The 22,917-nt window shown below is 45.1% G+C and overlaps 2 protein-coding genes across 6 annotated transcripts in view; one reads left to right on the top strand and one right to left on the bottom strand.

The window, feature by feature from the left end:
- Positions 1-15,668, top strand: part of rftn1a (raftlin, lipid raft linker 1a) — a 23,538-nt gene extending 7,870 nt beyond the window's left edge. For 3 of the 4 annotated variants that reach the window (XM_035620734.2, XM_035620733.2, XM_035620735.2), the window contains 8 exons: positions 6,266-6,449; positions 8,128-8,236; positions 10,780-11,524; positions 11,631-11,834; positions 12,817-12,926; positions 13,159-13,262; positions 13,701-13,776; positions 14,097-15,668. In XM_035620734.2, the coding sequence (XP_035476627.2) occupies positions 6,266-6,449; positions 8,128-8,236; positions 10,780-11,524; positions 11,631-11,834; positions 12,817-12,926; positions 13,159-13,262; positions 13,701-13,776; positions 14,097-14,510 (1,946 nt within the window). In that variant the 3' untranslated portion in view covers positions 14,511-15,668. The remainder of the gene's footprint in view (positions 1-6,265; positions 6,450-8,127; positions 8,237-10,779; positions 11,525-11,630; positions 11,835-12,816; positions 12,927-13,158; positions 13,263-13,700; positions 13,777-14,096) is intronic. The other variant, XM_035620737.2, reaches the window with a different exon arrangement.
- Positions 15,665-22,917, bottom strand: oxnad1 (oxidoreductase NAD-binding domain containing 1). Of its 2 annotated transcripts, none has more exons than XM_035620738.2 (8): positions 22,759-22,917; positions 22,141-22,313; positions 21,448-21,514; positions 21,209-21,312; positions 19,037-19,178; positions 17,298-17,543; positions 17,072-17,180; positions 15,665-16,867 (listed from the first exon to the last, which is right to left on the bottom strand). In XM_035620738.2, the coding sequence occupies exons 2-8, from the start codon at positions 22,245-22,247 to the stop codon at positions 16,710-16,712; spliced, it is 933 nt and encodes a 310-aa protein (XP_035476631.1). In that variant the 5' UTR covers positions 22,248-22,313; positions 22,759-22,917; the 3' UTR covers positions 15,665-16,709. The 2 variants fall into 2 exon arrangements, with proteins under 2 accessions (XP_035476631.1, XP_035476632.1); XM_035620739.2 differs by having other exon boundaries at positions 21,448-21,493.

Below are 22,917 nucleotides of genomic sequence, written 5' to 3'. Positions count from 1 at the left end.
GCGTTTGTGCTTGCAGCGTCTTGAGAATGTTTGATGACAATGCTCTTGAGGCATCTGGCTTCTAAAAATACAAATTCTTCCATTATGTTGGTGTGGACTGTAAAGAGAGGGAAGAGCGAGGAGAGGAGAAGAAACAGATAGTGTTGAAGCAGATATGGAAAAAAAATCACAGCTTTTCCCTTATGGCTTAATGTTTCTACAAGCCGGCGCCGTGCACTCCCATCACCCGACAAGCTGAATCAGGTGCAACTGACTCGCTGAAGTCCCTTTAAGAAGCATTTCCAATGCGACACTGTAACAGACAGCAGGCACGGCACCACGGCCAAGCGGCAATGGTCTGGTTGCCAGTCGGCCCTCCTTTTCAGCCAGCCCTGTCGTGTTTGGCAAATGGGCTGGGCTTGTAGCGTTGGCCGAGAGAGATCTGGCAACCGAAAATGGGGGTGGTGACCAAAACACAATAGACAAGAGGATCGCTCGTCTTTCATGGTGCTGAAGACAGCAGGCAGATACATTGTCCAATCGTATTGGTGGTGGCGGCGGCAGCCCCACACATATACAGACATAGAGGGACCACACACACACTCACACATTAAGTGTTCAGCGGCACATTCACTCACACACAAAACACTTTATAGCACTTAGTCAATAGAGTTGGTTTTATCTTACGGCAGACAGGTAGGTCATTTATATGGTAAACTCAATGACACCACCTGAGCTGCTTACGATGGCTATACTCTGTTTTTAGGATAAACACAGCTACTAAGATGTGTGTGTGTGTGTGCGTGTGTGTGTCTGCATCTCTCCGTTTCTTTCACTCTCTCCGTTTGTGATAGAGAGACCAAGAGAAGTGAAGGATTCCTGAAGGATTATCTGATTGTTTGTGGAGATTGAGAGACCTCATTCCCCGCAAAGGGGATTTATTTGTGTGTGTGTGTGTGTGTGTGTGTGTGTGTGTGTGTGTGTGTGTGTGTGTGTGTGTGTGTGTGTGTGTGTGTGTGTGTGTGTGTGTGTGTGTGTGTGTGTGTGTGTGTGTGTGTGTGTGTGTGTGTGTGTGTGTGTGTGTGTGTGTGTGTGTGTGTGTGTGTGTGTGTGTGGGAGGCAGATAGAGGAATCTGTATGTCAGTCCATGACATTGAGGAAACCCACGGTCAAATCCATGCTTTAATTCAATTTGGCTGCCATTAATAATATTATTTACTTGCCAGCGTGACATGACGACTCCCACACGGTAATGAAAAACAAATATCTTTGCTGGTGCCCCTCCAAGATATGTTTCCGACTAGGTGGCTGCTTATTAAACTAAGCGTTCACGGGAAGAGGAGCTTAATGATCGGACTGAAGAGCGGCGTGGATTGCTTTCTAACTTTGACCGGTGAGCGATGACTCCCTCCGCCAGAAACAATGTGGCTGATAATATGGTGTCAGCCTTCGTTTTATGATCTCTAGCGATGCTCGAGCCGAAAAATATTTCCATGTGACTAAGCAACAGCTCGCTCACGCTGGTTCACAGTGACCCTGTGGTGAATTCAGGAGGGGGGATGAGGAGAAATGTGTTCAGTGTTTCAGGCATTTGGCCCGCGATTCGCACGAGGACAATTCATTTGAAGCACACAACGGAGGTTAACAAAAAAAAGCGCCGTGATCTCCATTATCCCCCATGTAACATTGATTGGTTACCTCGACATGTCAGCATGAATGTTGAGTGCGAAATGTAACAGCCATGTGTGACATTTTAATCCGGCCTCCCTTTGTGTTGAGGCTGCGCGCGGATCATGAGCAGAAGGAACGGGAGAGAGCAGAGAGCACGGAACGGATGAGAGGCGGGAGGGCAGGGAGAGAAAAGAAAAAAAAGCAAAGCAGAAAGGAGGAAGAAAAAAGTCGAGGAGGTGTAACGGAGAACGGACGGTGAGGGAGTGAACGGCGCGTGAGCGCAAAAAGATGCAGCGAGAGCTAGTCAGGCCTGGACTCTTGAGAGAGAGAGAGAGAGAGAGAGAGAGAGAGAGGAGGCGTGAGGAGGCGTGAGGAGGAGCGCGTGCGGGGAGTCAGGAATCTGCGAACGCGTGAGGAGGGAAGTGAGGTGTGACGCCGTGCGACTAACGCCGCTCTCGAGGAGCGAGGAGCTCGAACTCTGCTGATGAGGCGGAGACCCACTCGTCTCATTAAAACTTACAACATGTGTCTAATGCTCGTGTGTGTGTGTGTGTGTGTGCGTGCATGCGTGCGCGTGACTGTTTACTCTGGGTTTTGTACATATATTGTGTGTGTGCGTACTTGTAAGTGATCTACACCTGAATGTTATGATGGATATTTTCCTCTGTTTACAAAGTTGATATATTCTTTCTACCTTACAAGATATATGTGTGCTATTGGAAACGGCGTGATGTATTTTAGAGCTGCAACAGTTTATCGATTAATCGAATGGTAATCCATCCGTTGCTTTCAAAAGCAAAATTCTCTGATTTCAGTTCCTTAAATGTAAATATTTTCTGGTTTCTTCGCCCTTCTTTGACACTTAAACTATAACTAACCGACCTATAACTAACTAATATCTTTGGTGTGTGGACAGAAAAAAACAGTATCTTGGGGTTTGGGAAACACGATCAACATTTTTCACCATTTAATGACATTTTATGGACCAAACAACTAATCGAGAAAATAATCGACAGATTCATCGATTATGAAAATAATCGTTAGCTGCAGCCCTAATGTATTCGACTCAGAGAGCATGCGGAGCGCAAATCCATCAGTTTGTGACAACCGCACTGTCTGATGCCCTTTTCCCGGTAACCATTTTTTCCAATGAAAAATAGTTTAAAATGCTCATGTGACATAGATCAAACCATTTTTTTGTCTGGCTGGCCAAATGCCTGTAGCGAACGCCAGCAAAGATGGCAGAGAGCTGCTATGTGTCAAAAGTGAGCCAGACTAGGATTCACACCATCACAAGTACATGGTACAGTGTGCGTGCGCGCCTGTTCTCTTCTCACCACAGCAAACCTTTATTTTTTTCTTCTTTTTTCCAGCTGGTATTTGTCAGCCACTCCTCCTCAGACATTCTGCGTGGAGATCAGGGCCCATTCGATTAAAAGCTCATGCGCTGACCAACAACTGTCATAGCCCGGCGGCTACATTCCCCAAACAGTGGGGAAGCTCTTGGCTCCAGGAAGTTGATTATTTTATAGTCACTGTTTTGGCACATATCCTCACCTAAAAACCTCCTGCAAGTCATTAGGGCGCTATTTAAATGAACGTGAACCTCCACCAGGCAGAGGGATAAGCCTCGAGGGTGGCTGTGTGAGTAGTAATCCCCATGCATCACCTAGCAGGCTTAGTGCAAACTCTGTCTCGTGTGCAAAAAGGCGACGGCTCTCATACGCGCTCGCTGAGAGATACTGTGGCACACAACCCTCTGAGTGTGCTTTTGCCGTCACACGCGCAGAGAACTCGGGGGATTCACATACAAGGAATTAATAAGCCCTTTGAAATGGCTGTGTGAAGGAAGGCGGATGACTCTCGTGCATCCGGCTTGTGAAATCCAAAGAGTCAAAAAGTGAGTGGTCGATGATCGCAACACACTGCGGCTGTCATGTGGTCAAAGCTGCGGGTCGAGAGATGGAAATAGCAAGGGGCGGGAATCAACAGCTGAGCAGCCGATAAGACACTTCTTGTGCGCTTGGATGATGCATGTGTCTCGTTCTCTGACACAGTGGCGCCCCCAGAAATTTTTCACAGGAGGGCCCAGATGGGGGGGGACTGGAAATCTCAGGGTGGCACACCTAAACCAAAAGCTCTCTAATTCTATTATGCCGTTGTAGTATATTTTGGAGTTTTGGATTTGAGTTTTGTAGAGTTGGATTTCGTTATTTAAGTCTGTTTTTTGTTACCTTAGTTAGTAAATACTCCTTTTGCCCTTTACCTTAATTTGGATCCTGCTCCTTCAAACCCGTGGCACTTAGAGCAAACTATACAATTTAACTATTATACAAAAATATACTTTATTGATGTAAATGAATCGTACCCGAGTAAAATATGAGAATTTTACCAGTATGTAGCATTTATGCATATGATACTGCAACTCTCCAGGGGGGCCCACTGGGGGGGCCAGTGATTTCATGGGGGAGAGGCCCCCCTGGTCCCTTGCAAGTACTTCACCATACCACTGTCTCTGACCCTCAAAGACGCAAATACAGTCGCACCTACTGAATCTACTCCCATCACACACCTCCAACTCACTAAAAACACACATGCTCTCCCACACTCCTTTTGCGCACTCGCACTCTTTTTTCTTTTTTAACACTCCACCTCCCCTGGCCTCACTTTGCTGGCATCATAAAACTCCACCCGGCTTCTTTTTTTTTCCTGCCCTGAGCTGTTCCCTTTTCTGAAGCAGCCTCCCCTTTTTAAACCCCACGGTGACAAGACGGTATAAATTAAGTTGCTCCCCGGCCCGGAACGCCGCGTAACACCCTAATAACTTCTGTGTGCGCCTTGCCTGAATTAGCTGCGATGCCTCTGCCCCACGCTTTTTTTCCGACGGTGGCTGAGTGCCAGCCGCGCAGAGCTAATGACGGCTAATGACTGTTTACGGTGACAGGATCGTTGTTACCCCCCCCCCCCCCCCCCCCCCCCCCCCCCCCCCACGCCAGTCTCCAGCTGTTATTATTATCATCATCATCACTGTACTGTTTTTTTGACAAGTCCCCGCAGACACCCGTTTAAGTGTTTGCTGGATGAAAGATGCTCCTGGTTCCAAGCAGTTAATGCCAAAATGATGTGATGGTCTGATTTTTCTCTGGGATTTTCTTTTCTTTTCTCCCATTGTTTAACTGAGATGGTTGTGAAGAGAGTGCGTTAGAGACCAAATTGAAAATGAGATGGCTTGCATATCTATTTTTCCCCCCCTCCTGCGTGCGTGCGTGTTTGCGTGTGTGCATGTGCGTGTGTGTGTGTGTGTGCGTGTGTGAACGCGCCAGATGATGGAGACCAAATTGAAAATGAGATGGCTTGCACATCTTTTTTTTTTCCCCTCGTGCGTGTGCGTGCGTGCGTGCGTGCGTGTGTGTGTGTGTGTGTGTGTGTGTGTGTCAAGTTAATTTATTCAGGTTATTTTCTTTCCAGACCCATGCAAATGAGATTGAATGGGAAAGGATGACAAGCATTCAGGCACAGACAGCCTCATCTCTCTCTCTCTCTCTCTCTCTCTCTCTCTCTCTCTCTCTCTCTCTCTCTCTCTCTCTCTCTCTCTCTCTCTCTCTCTCTCTCTCTCTCTCTCACCATCTCCCAACATCACTCTGCTAACTGCCTCTTTCTTGTTCAGTCTCCCATTTCTTCACCTCTCTCATCATGTTTCCCCCACCCTCCTCTCTCTCTCTCTCACCCCCCCCCCCCCCCCCCCCACACACACACACACACACACACACACACACACACACCTGGCTTCACTCAGCTATACAGAAGCACACAGCCCATATATACATACATGTGTTCCTGTAAAAGCCGGTGAACAACAACAGAGACAGAGCCTTACCACAATGCACCGACCGAGAGAGTGACAGTGACGGTTTGCTTCTGTGAGATAAGCCCCGCTAACCGTTACCAATGAAGTGAGGAGGTTTTTCTTTCCATTGTGTTTGATAACAAGGTGACTGACTCTTGTGCTGCTGATTGCTGCTAATACCACACAAGCCCAAAGAGGCAAGGTGACAGCATGTTATTGCACCGTGTCTGTTAGTGTAAGTGAAACTGTGTCTGTTAAAATAGACGACTGTGTGTGTGTGTGTGTGTGTGTGTGTGTGTGTGTGTGTGTGTGTGTGTGTGTGTGTGTGTGTGTGTGTGTGTGTGTGTGTGTGTGTGTGTGTGTGTGTGTGTGTGTGTGTGTGTGTGTGTGTGTGTGTGTGTGTGTGTGTGTGTGTGTGTGAGTGAGAGAGTGTTCAAATTAGCACTTCCCAGCATGCATGTCTTTGTACATGCATGCATATGCCTGCAAAAGCCACACTGTGCCGGTGACAGGGACAATAATAGTCACACTGTGATTAGTTTCAGATTTGAGCGTGAAGATGCCATGTGTGGTTCAGTGGGAATGATCATATTGAAGCATGCTCTCTGTCTTTCACACCCTTTTTAAATTCTCTCTTCCTATTTGTTCCAGTATTTATCCACATCCAAATACATCCCTACTCCTTTTCTCTCACATCCAGGCCTTGACCACCTTCTTGACAAAATCGTTTTTTTTCCCATCCCCTCTCTTCCGCTCTCCTCCCTGCAGAGGTGCCGGTGTCGTCGGTGCTGTGTCTCTCCTCGGTCCGGGAGCTGCCGGTTCAGGTCAGGGAACTCTACGCGCAGGGTTTCGTCCTGGTCGCCCTCCACCCGTTCGTTCACCCCTGCGGCCCTCGCCACGCGCACATCCAGCGCCAGCTTCACCGGGCGGTGCTGGTCCGAGAGACGCCAAGGTACGCAAACCAAACACACCCTTGTCGTCAGCTTCAGTTCTACTGAAGGAACCGGTTTTGACTGTGAAAATTCACACTGCAGGGTGATGTGATTAAGATAAATTCGATTTTGAACCATAATCCGAGAGAATAGCTATTCGGCAGCAGCTTTTGCAAACTCATTGTTTGGAAGCCAACTGAATCCCATTATCACAAGAACAATTCTGCACTTCACCTCCTTCTCTAGATGTAAAATTAATTCCACATGAGACGGCCACAATTTTTTTTAGCTCACTGTCCCAATTCCTTCACTTTTGGCTATATATGATAATATAGTGTTTGATAATGCGTAGCTATCTCCTCTGTAACCCAGTTCTTCTTCTTTTTTACCCTCTTCTGGGTTCACCTAAAAAAGCTACAATATTTACCAGCATATCTGAGCAGAGTATAGTTTATGAATGATATCAGTCATTTTTCCTATTTTCTTCTCAGTTTCGCCGCTTGCTGTCTCAGTTTTTCTAATATGAAGATTTCCTTAATAATTACGAACCCTCAGTCCCTTTATTGGTTATTTCCAGAACAGGTGATTGATGTATAACACATCAAATGATACACGGTCTCTCTCCAGCATCCAGCATATCTGATTTCAGCTTACTAGAACTTAATAATAATAATTTGGATGAAGAAGAAAATGTCTCCTATAGAAATGGGGGCTCCTGCGGATCAGTCTTTGTTCGTCTTTTCACTCGGAGAGCCGTGGTTATACGTATAACCCTCCATTTGTTGTCGCTTATTCTCTGCAATTATAGGAACTATGTTGCTGAGTCTACAATTTTAGGCATCCTCCTGAGTTCAATGTGCTCGTTTATTGTGAATTCTCTCTCACACACACACGGACACACACTAATGCACAGGCAGGTGCCGGGCTGCTCCTTTGATGCCCCTCCCGCCAAGTGGTCACGCTGCTTCCTGGCACCTGTCACCGTGGAGACGGCTGATTGCATCATCAGCGCCCGCCAGAGGGGAACGGCACGCTGAAAGAGAGAAACCATCTCTCCATCCTTTCATCTCCTTTCTTCAGTGATAGCTGTCCCCCCCTTTCCTTTTGTCCTGCTCGCGCCTCCTCGTCCCCTTTACTCCGCCTTTTATCTCCCCATCGCCGCCGAGCCCTTTCATCAAAAACCCTAAAAGTGAAAGAAGAAAAAATCCGATGGATCTGCTGTTTGAAATCCAGCTAGATGTCACTCACGCGTCGGAGCACAAGATGTTGCCACGGCCTTCCCACTGACCTCAATGCAAATCTGAACAGTCATATCTGAATGCTCCTTTTATGATGGTGTCTCACAGCGCGAGCAGAAGGACATTCAGTCCCTTTTCTCTGTCTAATAAGTCTTTTGTGATTGTGGTGAATGTGGGTTCTCCCTAAATGGAAAATTCATCCCGTCCCAGAATTGACATTAATCTTTCTGCTGTGATCATTCTGGGTCAATGAGTGCACATGAACATGAGACTGTCTACCAGAATCGATAGAGTCAAGGCTCATTTGTACTGTAATGTTCCCGGGCCCCTGCAACTGCTTGGGCAATAATGTATAGAAAAGAAACGTGAAGTGCATGAACAGTTCATTAGAACAGAATGAAACATGATTCACATGATGGATGTTTCACACTCTGTATTTGTTTCACGTCTCACCCTATAGTTCAGAGAAAAGCCAACTGAGGTGGTCGAGACAACGTCTGGAGACCGATGTGTGTGTGGCGGGTCATCAGACTGCTGACCCAGAGGTGATCCAGAGCTACGTCAAGAGGGTGAGTTGGACGCGGCGCGGGGTCGTCAGGCCAACAAAGGTAGTCTGAGCTCACATGATTCAGTTCTCTTGTCGTTAAATAGTGATTCCTGAAGGTTGGGATAAAAATAATGATCTTTTGTTTTGCCATTCAAACGACAGAACGTCAGTTATTCTTCAAATAGAATCGAGTCGCCGGCATTCGCTTTTTTGTAAGACTGTAATTTTTCAGGGTTGTTCATATAGGAATTAAGTAATGAGGCATCTCTTCAGGGTGCAGGCCCTCACATTGCTCGACTTATTGCAGAGAAATAGCCCCGCGGCGAATACATGCAACGACGAATCTCACCGAAGCAGACGGAATCCTTCAGTTAAAAGGAGACGGGGGATATTTTAAATCTGCACTTTTTATTTAATCCTGTGTGAGTATTAGGAATTCACCGACTCATCGTTCGCTACTGATACTTATTCTTTATACCTCAACTCACGACTGGTGGTCTCATTTTCCCCAAATTTAAAATACAACATACCTCACTGCAATCGGCATCATTTCTTGTAAGGTAACAAGGGGGTCAAAGAATGTCGTGGCACTAGGTCTGCAGCCAGTCATTCTTCAAACTGGCTTCATTTGTTTTGCACTGGAAGGTTTGATTTTTTTTCCGGGTAAGATATGTTTCAAACAAAATAAAGAGACCTATTCCAAGAGTAAAATCCAAACCTGGTGGGGCCAGTGCTCCCTAGCAACTGTACGGTAATGGTACCAAATGGGAACGGGAGTAGGGAGACTGGGACGATATAAATAAATTATAATAGTTTTTAAACAGATTTCAAAAAACACCTGGTTAGGGTCTAGTTGAAGTGAGGCTCTAATGAGAGTGTTTAGAAGATAAAAAAGTTTTACTAGACTCAAAACTTGTCTTTTCTAATTTTACCTTAAAAAGACGAGCTCAGTTTCAGTTTCAAACAGCTGACACTGGAACAAGGGTTGATGCACTCTGTGCCCTCATTTTTGTGAGAGCCAACACAAGTAGCCAGTTGTGAGCGAATGAATGCAACTGATATCGCAAACCACTATTTTGTAAGGACCGTGCCAAAGACGGATTACATCATGGCTGGTCCTTTTAATGTTGTACTGTACCTTAGTGTCAGTGCACTGACACTGATCTGGCCTATCGGATCGGCGCCACTGCAGAGTATGTCATAGCCATGCAGAGATCTAACACACAGGCAGGGGGTTCACATCTCCTTGACCTCAGATGTTTGTGTTTCTCTCTGCTGTGCCAGTGAACAAATCATTACAGCGGTAACGCAGCCTCTGGTACTGACATGCACATTTCATGAGAGGTTTTCCATTTAAAAAAAAAAATATAGCAAATTTACCCGACTGGAAGGGATTTTAACAATTCATTGTGAGGGAAACTGAGCAAGAACAGAGTCCCCTGGAAAACTGATTGACCCAAGTGGGCAAAAAAATGGCAAAACATACTGGATTTCCAACAAGTTTCATCCGCTACAGCACCATTCATGCTCCCGTGATGGATGAGCAGAGGGAGGAGCTACGTAATGAATGGAAGGTTACAGTAGTCGGGGGTGAAATATAGTGAGCGTTAACCCCTGAGGATGCCCCGGCAGCCACAGCATCATCGTTGGCATTTATCAGCTGTAAAACTCATTTTTTTTTAGCGTCTGCTCGTGAATTTGCCAACAGTCCTGCAATGGGAAATGAAAATGTGCACTATTGAGTAGATTTGCATCTGAACACCCAGCGAGCACAAAGGGAAACCTGATTGGATGGAAATGCACATCGCTGCGTATAATGTGATAGGCTCCTGGAAGCGTGACATGAATAACCAATCAGATCACCGGCTGTCAGGGTTCGAGATAAGAAACCAGGAGCGGTACCGGGCGTGTGTGTGTGTGTGTAGTTTTGAAATTCTGTACTTCTATTTTTCTCACTAGCCAACCCACTCTGTCTCAATCAGTCTCTGCACGTACTCATCAGATAATATGTAATGGATGTAACACACAGACTGTTTATTTATAAATATTGTGTGTGTGCGCGAGAGGATCAGTGAAGTGTCAAAAGTTGTACGTAACAGGGGAAGATGTGTCTCACTATTTTTCAGCGGTAGTTTGCAATCTGATTTCTCTCCCGTCGAGCCCGTCGAAAACTGTCAGCCCCAGTATCAACTGACAATTAACCACCGGAGCCTCCGTGGGAGGGAGCAAGACACACGCAGGCACACACACACGCCGTCACACCCATGCACACGCGAGGGTGCGTTGATATAATGAGGTCCTTTTGTCATTTGAATATTTGATCTTCGCAGATGATTAGATGGGTTGTTATTTTGCACAAATGTCTACTCTGCATACTTCAGCCTTTGTTTGTGTGTAAATGAGGCTTTGTTTGACTGACTGTAGCTGAAGAGACGTGTGTGAATGTATTTCTGGTGCTGCGAGCGTCATTAGTTATATTCATCTGTTGCTCACATTTGATTATAATTGGGTTTGTGGGTATTTAAAGGTGATAACATTGTGTGTGTGCATGTGTTACCTCTACAGATCCAGGATGTAGCAGAGCAAGGGGTGATGTTTGTGGGCTTCCTCCAGCAGCCTGGTGGTGGACCCTGCTTCCTGGGCCAGTGGGACCCCGAGGAGCTGTCATCCTTACATTCGAGCCCTTCGCCCATTCACAGACACCCCTTCAGTGCCGGCACCAGCCCAACAGATCAGACGCAACCAGATCAAAGTGGCGTAGGACCAGGCGATCGCCCCTTTGAACCTCACGAGTTAGATCATGAGAGCGTCGAATGTAACGCACAGCCTTTGGTGCCCAGAGAACTGGACTTCAGCCCTCTGAAACCCGCCCAGACTTCAGAGCTCGGCGCAGATGAGTCGAGTGAACAAATTCAGACGACGCAGATCATTTTGAAAGAGTCGCTGGAATCAACAAACCCACCTCAACATCCCAGTGAACCTGGCGTAGATGTGGTTCAGTGGTGTCCAAGTCAGAACCCAGCGGAGACCCAGGGGAGCCAGCTGCGTCTCGGACAGCTGGGGCGCAGTCCGCCGGAGCGCAGGGACTCCACAGAGAAACAGTTCAACCTTCTGAACCAGAGAGAGCGACGAGGCTCCAACTCCGATGGCCGGCTCAGCTCTCCAGAACTCGAACGCAACCACGAGAAAAAGTCCAGCTCTCTCCGTGCAGATAGACGAAGCAGGGAGACGACACACAACAACAACAACCACATTTGTCTCAAGAGTTCCGAGAAAGATAAGAATGCAACCTCACCACCAGCACAAGGGCGTAAGTTACCAGCCTCCTGTCTGTTGCCAGTAGTGACAAATCATCAGGAGGTGGATCTCTCTTTCTCTCCCCAGTTGCTAATTTCCATGTCTCCTTGGTGTTGCAGGGATGCAGCTCTTCGCCCTGTACAACCACACAGGGGAGCTGAACACGTCTCTGAGGTTCTACTCGCTGAGGGTGCCACTCCAAGTGCAAAAGGAAGCGGGGCTGACCACGGAAGTGGACGCGCACTGGCTTGACTACATGACTCAGCATTTCACCAGCGGCGCGCGCCTCATCGACGGGTTCTTCCACCTGGGAGATGCTAACGGTGGGTTCCGCGGACGTCGCAGTTAGGGATGGGACGTTATCACTTTTTCCTGTCCGATCTGATACCGATCCTGCAGCCTTGAGCATCTGCCGATACCAATCAGATACTGATCTGATACAATCTTTTTCGCCACTCGTAAAATAAAATATTAAAGATGCTTTGTTCAGGCTGCACTTTGCTTAACCAAGCCATCTAACACCTCATTCTCAACTGTAAGACAAAGAATCAACTGCCCTAAAGGGAGACAGACATACATAGCCAGGAACATGACTGAGTTATGTTTTATTTCTCACAGAACTTTTGGCAGAATGATTTATGGTCAGCACCGTTCAAACAAGCATCAAACTAATTTAACTGTAAACTGTTAATAAAATAATAATAAATTAACGTCAAATATGATGCCGGAATGTCGTTCAAGGCTTAGTAGATATGTAAATAGGCATTTATTTGGTATGTTTACTGTAGTGTATCAGAAGGATTTTACCAATCACTTTGGCCAATATTGCCAACGATACGATATCGGATCGGGTCATCCCTAGTAGCAATAAAACTACAGCAGACTGTCGCTTTGAAGCTGCGTCCATCTCATGCTCTGAAATCCGAAAAAGTTGTAACCACAAGCAAGGTCAGCTGTCGAACCGAGATAGATGTAACTTTATTCAAAGCGGCAGGAGTTCACAGTAACATCAGAAGTGGTACAGCAAAACTCATTAGAATGGTGGAAACTTACAAATTGACGTAAGTGCTGCACGGCAGGTTTTTTTTGTTGACAGCCAGGTTACAGTAGCTGACCTGACTTGCTGAGCAAAATTAATTTCTTCCCAGCTGTACAGTAGCTTCATATTCACCACCGTCATGTTACCGTCATGTCCATGGCTCGCACAGTAGGCCGCCGCTCAGTCATCCGTGGAATAATCGCATCCATCCGTCTCCGTTTGTCAGACTGTCTCTAATTTGTCCTGTTTTCTCTCTCTCTCTCCAGACAACGGGGTTTCATCTGTGGACAGTGTGTTCATCTTCCAGAGCGCCGCGGAGGAGATCGCAAACGCCTCCTACGATGCTATTGTGGTTGAGCAGTGGACCATTGTCGATGTGGGTCTTTTGAGTTTTGAATGCTCTGGAGAAGATGTGCACTTTGAGAAACCCTTTTGTGCCCTAGGGCTCAAGCCGTTTTCTGTCGATATAATGTAAGAGGGGAGATGTAGGAAAGTGGTGTGTGTGTGTGGTGGCGCTGAGCTTAATTTTGCTTCCAGGAATGCGTACTGTAACGTTTGATTGTATACTGTTGGCCTGAGAGCCGTTTCTGTCTCTTCCTCCTGTTTAGGGTGTGGTGGTCAAGACGGACTACATCCCATTGCTCCAGTCTTTAGCTCCGTACGGATGGAGGCTAATGTGTGTGTTACCCACGCCTATTGTCAAGACCAACAGGTACAGGAGGACTACACCCAAAGATATCACTGTTACAACCGTGAACTCGCAAAACCGGTCCTCTGCTTTTTCTTCACATTTGATCATAACGTCACCGAGAACATCGACAACATTATTTTTTGTCCTAGTTGTTCCCTGTCTCCTTCTGTTTTTAGTATTAGGTCTGACAGTGTAGTTTACACACACAGGACAGATGGTTTGAGATCTGACAAATCATACATCACATGCCCATGTCGACGTGAAACCACCTTTGAAAACCGTCGGAGCTGCGGAAAAAAAAATTGCAGTCGCTGAAACGCTCTCCCCTTGTAATCTGTCACTTTAGAAACCGCAGCGAACAGAAACCAGATTTTGATACGTGTAGCAATGTGCTGGCTCATCAGATCATAACATAACAGGCAACAGTAGTGAAAGTGCCACTTTTCTCTTTCCCCGCAGTGACGGGAGTTTGTCAACCAAGCAGATCCTCTTCCTTCAGAGACCTGTTTTGCAACGCAAGAGAAAAGACTTCAAGGTTTGTTCCCCCCTTTTTTCCTTTCCCATCGCCGCAGCTTATCTGTCACTTCGTCTCTGTTGTGCGTCTAGGATGCACGACTTCATTTCACACAAGGTGCCATTAAAAAGTCAAGTTGCTAAATATGGGATGTACAGCGAATATAAACCCGCCGCTTGAAAAGTCTAATAATAGGCGCAGAGTCGGCCTCAAACTGTACAGGAAAGAGGCGTCAACGAGGGAGGCTTTGTTGTGGTTTGTCAGGTGTCTGGAGAGACGGAAAGAAGAAAGGCACAGCACAAAGTGCAAAAACTGTCTCGGATACATCTATTTGATTTCAGATGCTGAACCTCAGGGGTCGCAGCAAGGCAAAGAAGAGCTCTGTAGGAGAAGAGGAGAGGGAGACGAGGTCCCCCGTGACGGAGGCCGAGATGTACAGGTTTAGAAGAAACACTAAAGAGGAGGAAGCAGAGGCGAGGAAGCGGGGGGATAGCGGAAGGAGCGAGAGTGCGAGCCCTCGAGAAGAGGACACGGGACATCAGAAGGGCTCCGTGTTCCTGTCGGGGAGCAGGGATTCTGTTGATGATGATGATGATGATGAGGAGGAGGAGACTGACATTGACAAGATCCCTCTGTCCCAGCAGGAGAAGTCTGTGAGACGGACAGACGGGTGTCAGAGAGATGACGGAGGCGTCAGGGAGGAGGCGAAGGCGGAAGAGCGCATCAAACAGCAGCTGTTTTCTGGCGTCTGTTGAGACACTGGGCACAAAACGGTCTCGACTTTTTGTGGACATTCAACATGTACTCAATCAAATATCCTGTATTTATATCACGCACTGTTGCTAACGCTTCAATCTGCTCTGTTCATGATGCGAGTCTATCAGCCTATACAGTAGCTTCTGTAAATAGGAAAGTGTTGTGCAGTTTTTTCTGCTTTTGGGTCAGTGTTGCTTTGTGATGTGTTTATAAGAAATGAGACAGTACAGGACTCCTCAGTACAACCCAGGACGAGTCTCCAGTCTTAAGCCTTAAGTATTATTTCATTGCCCATCGTTGTATTTTACTACTTACTTGTAATATGACTGTTAGAGAGGAAGTATTGATTTCGCCGGGCTCATTGTATTTTTATATGTAAAGTATAAATTGAGGCAGAACTAGGGGGAAAAAAGTAACACAAAGTACTGAAGAGCTCAATTGATAAATCTGCATTTGCTAATTTTATCTTAATATAGATGTCAGTATCACAATATATGTTGGCCAGTAAACAAAGTTTTAGTACTAATGAGCCAAAGATGTTTGAGGTAATTCACAAACCCTTGAGTTTGTTATGAAATTTTAGGGGGTATAATAAAAAAAATTGTGTAAAATTTTGATTGTGTTATGGCCGAAACAAATGACAATTAATAATGCATTATCAGCCATTGAGATGTACGCAGTACATTTTACTGGATCTCTTAATGTTAAAGGGTCAGTTCGTGGATATTTTGTCATTAGCTCTATAATGTAAACTAGCTGATGGAAAGTTTAGGTTTTTTTCGAACAGGCTTTGTGATGTGTCTGAGATTTCTGTCTCAGTCATAATATGATGGAGGTGAATTTGAGTAAATTAATATCAACATTTTTCCAGAAGCGATATGCCTGTTTCTCTGATTTATCCACGTTGTCTATTTTATTTGGGCTGGCTTCAAAACCTGGCCACATCAAACCAAAATGATCTGTTTGGCAAAATACTACAGTGACAAAAATGGTTTAATTTGTAATTTGAGTTTACTGGCCCTTAAGGGTTTCCTCTTCCAGCGGATATTTGAAATCAGCCGATTGTTACTTATTTCCTGGACCACCTGTGTTGTAGGTAGTGAGATGAGCCTTCATACGAAAGAGGAGGTGAATAAAGTGTTAAAAAACAGGCCCGACACAATTTCCTTTTATTTCCTTTTTAAATGTCTCGCTACCGGCAGAAACAGTTTCCCTCACGTGAGGAAGGAATGCAGAAACGACGCCAAATGAGTCTCGACGCACTTCCCCCCGCTGGGAGATGACAATGAGGAGCTCGCCACCATCTCCGAAAGGATGCTCAGCGATCCGAGCGAATCGTCGCAACCACCTGGTGGTTCCATTACAGCGCACCACGGGATACTCGCTCCACCCTGGGATGAGAAAACTGTTCACGGGTATTGTAGATGTGTGTAATTGTGTAAATGAGTAAAACAGGCAGGCAACACTGGTCAGTGTGTGGGAGAGATGTGTCCGGGTTCTTCCTCCAAAAATACGCAAGAGTGGTGGTGTGAAGTTTGGATGTGAGTAACACCATTATAAATCAGTCAAACTAATCTAACCTCTTCGGTTCTGCAAATAAATAGCTCTGAGGTATTTCACTTCGTATATATACACATTGTATAACACATATCAAGTCAACATCAGAAGTATTTTTGATAGATGAAAAATAGTCACTCAAACTAAGCACATCCTCGCACAAGTTAATTGGTAAAACTAAATATCACCTATTCGTCTGTATAAGCAGAACCTCACTGTCTGGAAATATGGAATATGAAGGTATGTAATGTGTGTCAAAATGTGTGACACAGGAATTGTAGATTTGTTGCATTGTTCAGCAAGGCAGTGAGGAAAATGGCTTATTTTACGGTCTTCTTGTTAGGATTATAAGAAATAAAAACTCCCGTCTCAGTTGTCTGTTTCTGATTCAGCTGATAAGTGAGGAGTGGGCGGCCCCAGGGGTCTCTCACAGTTCAGGCACGGGTTTGCAGCAGCAGGGTTCGGAGGAGGAATTTCATCCGCTGCTCGAGCTCTCATATTAATGTCCACATAACAGGAATATTTCCGTTGCTTTCCGTTCTCGCCCCACCCTGCATATCCTCCCCCTGAAGACTACGAGAGGGGCAGAGGGCCAAGAGGACGCCCCCGTCGATTTCTGCCTGTCGAACGGTCCCGAGGTTCTACCACCACTTCTCGAAGACGATCCTGTCCTTCGGGAGGCCGAAGTCCATGAGGGTTTTTGAAATCGCTTCGATCATGGGCGGTGGCCCGCACAGGTAACACAAAGTCCTCTGTGGGTCCACGTGAGCCCGCAACTCCTCCTCCGTGATCCTCCCACCTGGGGAGACGCACAGTTAAACAAGAGTCAGTGCTGCGGCACCTATCCCCTCAGAGTCTCCCAAGTGGAGCAGTGATAGAGCCTGTTCGACATGATGACACAGATAAATCAACAGAGACAGACTTGTGCTACAATGTGACAGTCACTCAGTCATCCCAGCTAAACAAAGAAAGGTGTGTGATTGTGTGTGTGGGCTTTACTTACGGTTGATAAATGGCTGGAGGTGTAGGTCGACATCTGTGCTCTGTTGCGTGACATGGAAGTCACAGGAGAAATTGTCAGGGAACTCCCGACACGCCTCAATGATGGAGCTCTGGGAACACAGAGGTCAGGTCTTAATGCATTTATTATATTCTCCCTTTACATTGCAGTCGTGCGTGTGAACACAGGCCAAACGTTTGCTCACAACCATCTCTCAGAAAACACAAACCTTGAAGAGCAGCTCGTGGGTGTTCTTAGCGCTGTAGCACAGGTGGGCAGAGCCGATGTTGTAGTCCCGACCGCCCGAGGTGCGGTTGAGCTGCAGGAGATCTCTGGTGTGCAACAGAATGGAATAGAGGGGGTTGATCCCAACGCCACCCGCCACGAGCAGCAAATCTACAGAGGGGTCAGAGGGGGACGGGTCGAAGAAGAAGTCCCCGCCAACGCGCATGGCCACCCGGGAGCCCACTGCACACTGAGACGAAGGAGAGAAGACATTCAAGTATGGATGAATATTAAATAACAGAGATATGGAAAAAGGTAGAGGCAAGAGACAGTGACATTAAATCACGACTATATTGTTGCAATATTCTAACTTTTTTTCTCATTAAATTACTACTTGTAATCTCCCGACCTTATGCCTGAAATCTCAGAAAATATCAACATTTAAATGTGCACAAATATTGAAAAAGAAGGCAATCAGATGAGAGACACCTTTTCTGTAGCTACTATGTACACATATGAACAAAAAAGCACACACATACATATAAAGAATATGTATATACATATGTATGCATAAAAAAGAAGAGCAACAAAGTTTTAGGAAGACAGTGCAGTGGTGCAGTGTGCACCACTGCTTAAACTGTGTAAACAGTTACTATATATAATACACACGAGGTAAAATACTGGACCAACTATTGAATAATTAACAATATACTCTGTATACACGAGGTAGGAGGACAGTAATAACAAGTACAGTATGATGTCAATGGGTCCGGTGAAGTCACAAGGAGCAGTGAACATGCCCTCATCTGCTTTTTATACATTTGTCAAACCATAAGTGTAAAAATGATCATACTACTCAGGCCTCACAGAGAGCAGTCGGAGCACAATATCAAACAAAAGGATCATCATCACACAACCTCAGGGCTGAGAGCCGGGAGTCTGAGATTACTCAAACACATCACGCCGCTTAACGTTTCTTATTTACACACGGTGAAATCACTCAGAGCTGTTTATCAGGACCCGCTGTAAAACAATGACGCTCTGAACAAAGATGCAGCGTAAATAGAGGGAGAGGCTCATATTCACACAACGGATCAAAAAAAAAATGTTGAATGACATGTTCTTGATAGATACAGTAAGATGATAAGCAGCAAGTACATATTTTTGTATTAATTGAGTCTACCCCCTGAGCACAACTGCATGTTTAAGCTTCAATCACAGATTTACATGAGCAGCTTAAAATTGTCAATCGTCACTTTACCTAACAACTGAAACTAGAAACACAAAAGCAAGTTATGAAGAGAATAATTTTGATGGGTGGATGAACTAAATGTTAGATTTTAGCGAATCAGAACTATTTAATTCGGCCTATTCTTGGTACAGTATAATGCGTCTGCAGTGTCTGACACAAAGAGAAGAAATTCTGAAAATATCATCTGACTTGACACTTCACTTTTATAACAACCGGCGGTGTGATTATGTAGCTGTGTTCATTTCCCAACTCTGCAGCACATCTCCCTTCTCACCACCCCAATGCCGTCGCCCAGCTCATTTGCCTCCTGCATCTTTTTTGTTACACTCACACCTTTAAATGACTTCCACCATCTCTCTAACGCACATACAAACAAGTGCAAATCAATCTTTTTGGAGAATATTTCTGCTCCTGGAAGGTAACTCAGTAGTTTTCTTTAGGGAAAATAACCCTGTTTTTTTGAGAGTTATGATCGTATCGACTCGACTCACTGTGGTGTGGATCCAGTGTGCCGGGGGGTGTTTGGTGTATTTTACAGCCAGTTCGATGACGCCTTCCTGCTGCAGCAAACCCGGGCTGGAGCACATAGAGAATCCTCCCACCTTTTCCACGCCAGGGATGAAGAGATCCACCCTGTGTGCACACAACCACAAAACGTGACAGTCAGCTGATGATCACTTCAATTGGATTTATAAAGCACTTTTCTTAAAAAGTTATAAAGTGCTTAACAGACAGAAAAAAAGGAAATTATTTTAAAAAGAATATATTCAAATTTTGGAATAAAGTCATAATATTACCAGAATGCAGTCTTGATTTAACAATAATAACATTTAAGAGGAAAAATTCATAAGATTATGAGAATTTAATAACATTTTTAGGATTCATATCATTTAAGAGGGGAAATATAATATGAACCTGTTGCTTGCTTTGAAATGAGGAATATGGAGAATCTCATTAAGTCATACTTTAGTATTCTGAACCACAGACTTGGAGTAAACTGCCTCTTTTGTGAAGGAAGAAAGTGTTATTCCCCCCCCCCCCCTGAAATATTTGGACTTTTTAATTACAACTTTATTCTTTTAATTTTAAAACTATTCTCGGAATATCATAATTTTCTTCTTCAATATAGACCCATTTCTCCGTCGTTCAATACAAAGTTGACCCTCCACATTATCTGCCCTGTAAATACAGCTGAGTGACACTTTTTCTAAACAATAGTTAATTCAAGACTAAAAACGTGCTAGTGGTGACCTTTGACATCAGTGAGGGGTCCAGTGGTTCCAGAAAACAAGGAGAACAAAACCAAAACAGATGGAAAGTCGCCCAATAGTTAGTTTATTACCATCAACAAGAAGAGTGGACCCCCCCCCCCCCCCCCAAAAGGAGGAAAACAACAATGCTGAACAGTTGGGCTCATGTTCCACCAACACAATGACCCACTGTTACCCTAGAGAGATAAACTGACTCCGTAACCCTCAGAGGCATCATAAATATGTATCTGCTGCAAAGACGCACACATATGTTCCGCCCACCACCTCCTTCTCCTCCTCCTCTTCTCCCACCTGGAGACCAAGAACTTCACAGTCCCTTTATTCCTCAGAAACACTGAAACTAAAACTACAAAAATTCCATCTATTTACATTCATTATCAGTTGCCGTGGGGGCAGCTGGCTGCCAGTTTTGTATCTCACTGCTTCCCACCTACAGTATGGGCCCATGTGCATACTCTGCACGTGCACGGTTCTGTATACTAATTAACACTGGAGATAAAGACTGAGAGACAAAAAACTTGAGAAAAAAAAACTTCATCAAAGAAATACTTAACTTTGTACTGAGATTTACGATCAAATCTTTTATTTTTTAGTAGATGTGTTCATTAAAACTTGTTTGCAGACCCTCCAGAAGTGCTCTGAAAAACAAATCTTTGTAATATGATCATTGTGCCACTTTTAATTTTGACACATTATAGACTATAATGTTCAAAATCTATTAATTGTAATGTATTTGATTGTTAGTGTACTTGTCTGAACCAAAAATGTATATGCAACCCGGTGCATATGACTGTACCCTGCACAAATCCATGAGGCAACATGCTTTTATCAAGTCAAAAAAACCTATTTGGTTTGAACCCTTGTCTTTGCCTGATAAACATCAGATCTACAAACTGATTGAGATTTCTGCAAACTGATTACAGATCCTAAGATCTGTAAACTGTTTATGTTCAAAGTTTTCTTGAATAAAAGAAAACCAGTGGTAGAACAAACCAAACGCAGCACTACCACCTTGTGGTTACTATGAGCACTACAGGCACAATGAAAGGACACCAGATGTTTCACAAAGTGAGCTCCGTTTCATGGCCAAAGGATTACTGTGGTAACTTCTGTTTTGAGTCAAGTTTAAGGAGACTAATGTTGACGGATTGGGGAGAACAGATGAAGCTGTTATTCGTGTTCACGCATTGCTGATCTTAAAGTCACACAAATCTAAATAGCCTATATGCAAACTAAACTCGTCTATTTCATTTATTTCCCCCAAGAGGAGGAGAAACACATTAGCTTCATAAAACAACCTCTAAGCCAGAGTCTCATTTCATCATCATCTCCCTGCAATGCTACCTCCTGACAGAAAATGCCGGTGAAACAATTATATGAGCCTCTACTCACCACTGTCCTGCTTTGAAGCTGAAGTCTGGATGGACGGCTATCCTCAAACGTTTTACCGTCTCCGACTCATTTATCATTCCACATACTTGCGCTGGATACACAGCCTGTTTGGAGTTTTTTTGGAATAGGTTAATTGTGTATGGATGGTTCGTCAGTATTCGATGCACGTTATATGACAGAGTGGCATAGTAAACATATACAGTCTAGAGGAACGTATTCATTACAAAATGTCAACTTACATTTTGCCTGGAGTTGCTCGCCGTCCTCTCCAGGTGGTCCATTTGTCTTTTGGAGGACATATTTCTTCTATTAAAAAGGACAGTTTTCGTCACATGCTCTGAATGTTGAATATCCTCATAGAGAGTGGGTAGTAATAATGATCAACAGTCTTGTAAGACCAGAGGGTTAAAACAACAGAAACAACCTTTGCCCTTGTTGAAGGAATTTAAAGGGCTAGTTCACCCAAATTACCAAACAACATATTTTGTCACTAATTTGTCACTTGTCTTATCTAGCTTTGTTGATATGTTTGGTTTTCTGAGTTTAAATTATGGGCTTTAGGCCTCTGACATCTGCTGCCGCTCTCAAACAGATAAGGGCAAATTCATTCGTCGTTGTGTGTAAAGAACGGACAAATTGTATTTGAAAAACATCGGTGAACTGCTGAAGTATCAAATCCTCAACCAACAAAGCCCAGACTCTCTATGTGGCTATGAAGTCCTACAGGAAGACTTAGAAACATTCGGTGATTCAGGTGAACTGGCCCTGAATAAGGGTAAAACACACTTGTGGCCTGAGAAATAGATCCAGCCCTGGATTATGTAAAAAAAAGTTGTTCCTGAGTTGTCAAGGGAGTCGGTCAGCCTTTACTCTTCAGTCTCAGGACAGCAGACCTCAACTATTACGACCGGTGCAGTTCAGATGAAACTCACCTCGTGATGGGGCTGGGGACCAACAGCCGGGAGCAGAGCAGTCCAGCGACGGGACACGGCAGGCCGAAGCTTCGGGCAGCAGAAGACAGGAAGCACGGGACGCTCATCGCGACCTGGGTCGATACCAGAGAGGACCGGACGTCGTTTGACCCCTTGGAGTGTGATTTTACCTTCTGTAATTCAGAATGTAGATTTAAACAGCTGAGCAACCATCAGCAGTGCGCTTCATTTACCCCCCCCCCCCCCCCCGAGCCGCCTGGGTGTGAGGACCGCACACAGAATCATCTAGTACACCATTATATTCTTGACAACTAAACGCCACCTAACTTCAAGGGAAACAGTGCCTCAATGTGACTGATGATGAACACTGTCACCCCCCGTGGTGTCTTCTAACTCGCGAGGGTCTATAAAATAAGAGACAGAGCCTTACAACTTAAAAAATAACCCTGTTATTTGTGTTATGGTCATTACTGTAAACAGTGTTAGGCGTGAGCTCCTCCGTCATGCGGATGAAGGCTAGCCCGCTAGCTAAAGGTGCTAGCAAGAAAACACAGGTGTTTTCTATTTGACAGACTAACTCCTGTTAACAACGAGCAGCTGCGCTCTGTTTTTCCTCACCGAGTGAAGATGACACTCCGGTTTCAGTCAAATGTCGCTCATAGTTGTGTCCAGTGTCTTCGGTGTAACCTTGGTCGTGATGTGATTACATGACACGGCTTCGGCTCGTCTTCTTCTTCGACGCTCCCGTGTGCTGCAGCTGCTTCTTCTTCTTCTTCT

Source organism: Scophthalmus maximus, chromosome 22, assembly GCF_022379125.1.
Source record: "Scophthalmus maximus strain ysfricsl-2021 chromosome 22, ASM2237912v1, whole genome shotgun sequence".
NCBI classification, from domain to species: domain Eukaryota; kingdom Metazoa; phylum Chordata; class Actinopteri; order Pleuronectiformes; family Scophthalmidae; genus Scophthalmus; species Scophthalmus maximus.
This window is presented reverse-complemented; position numbering and strand designations above follow the sequence as displayed.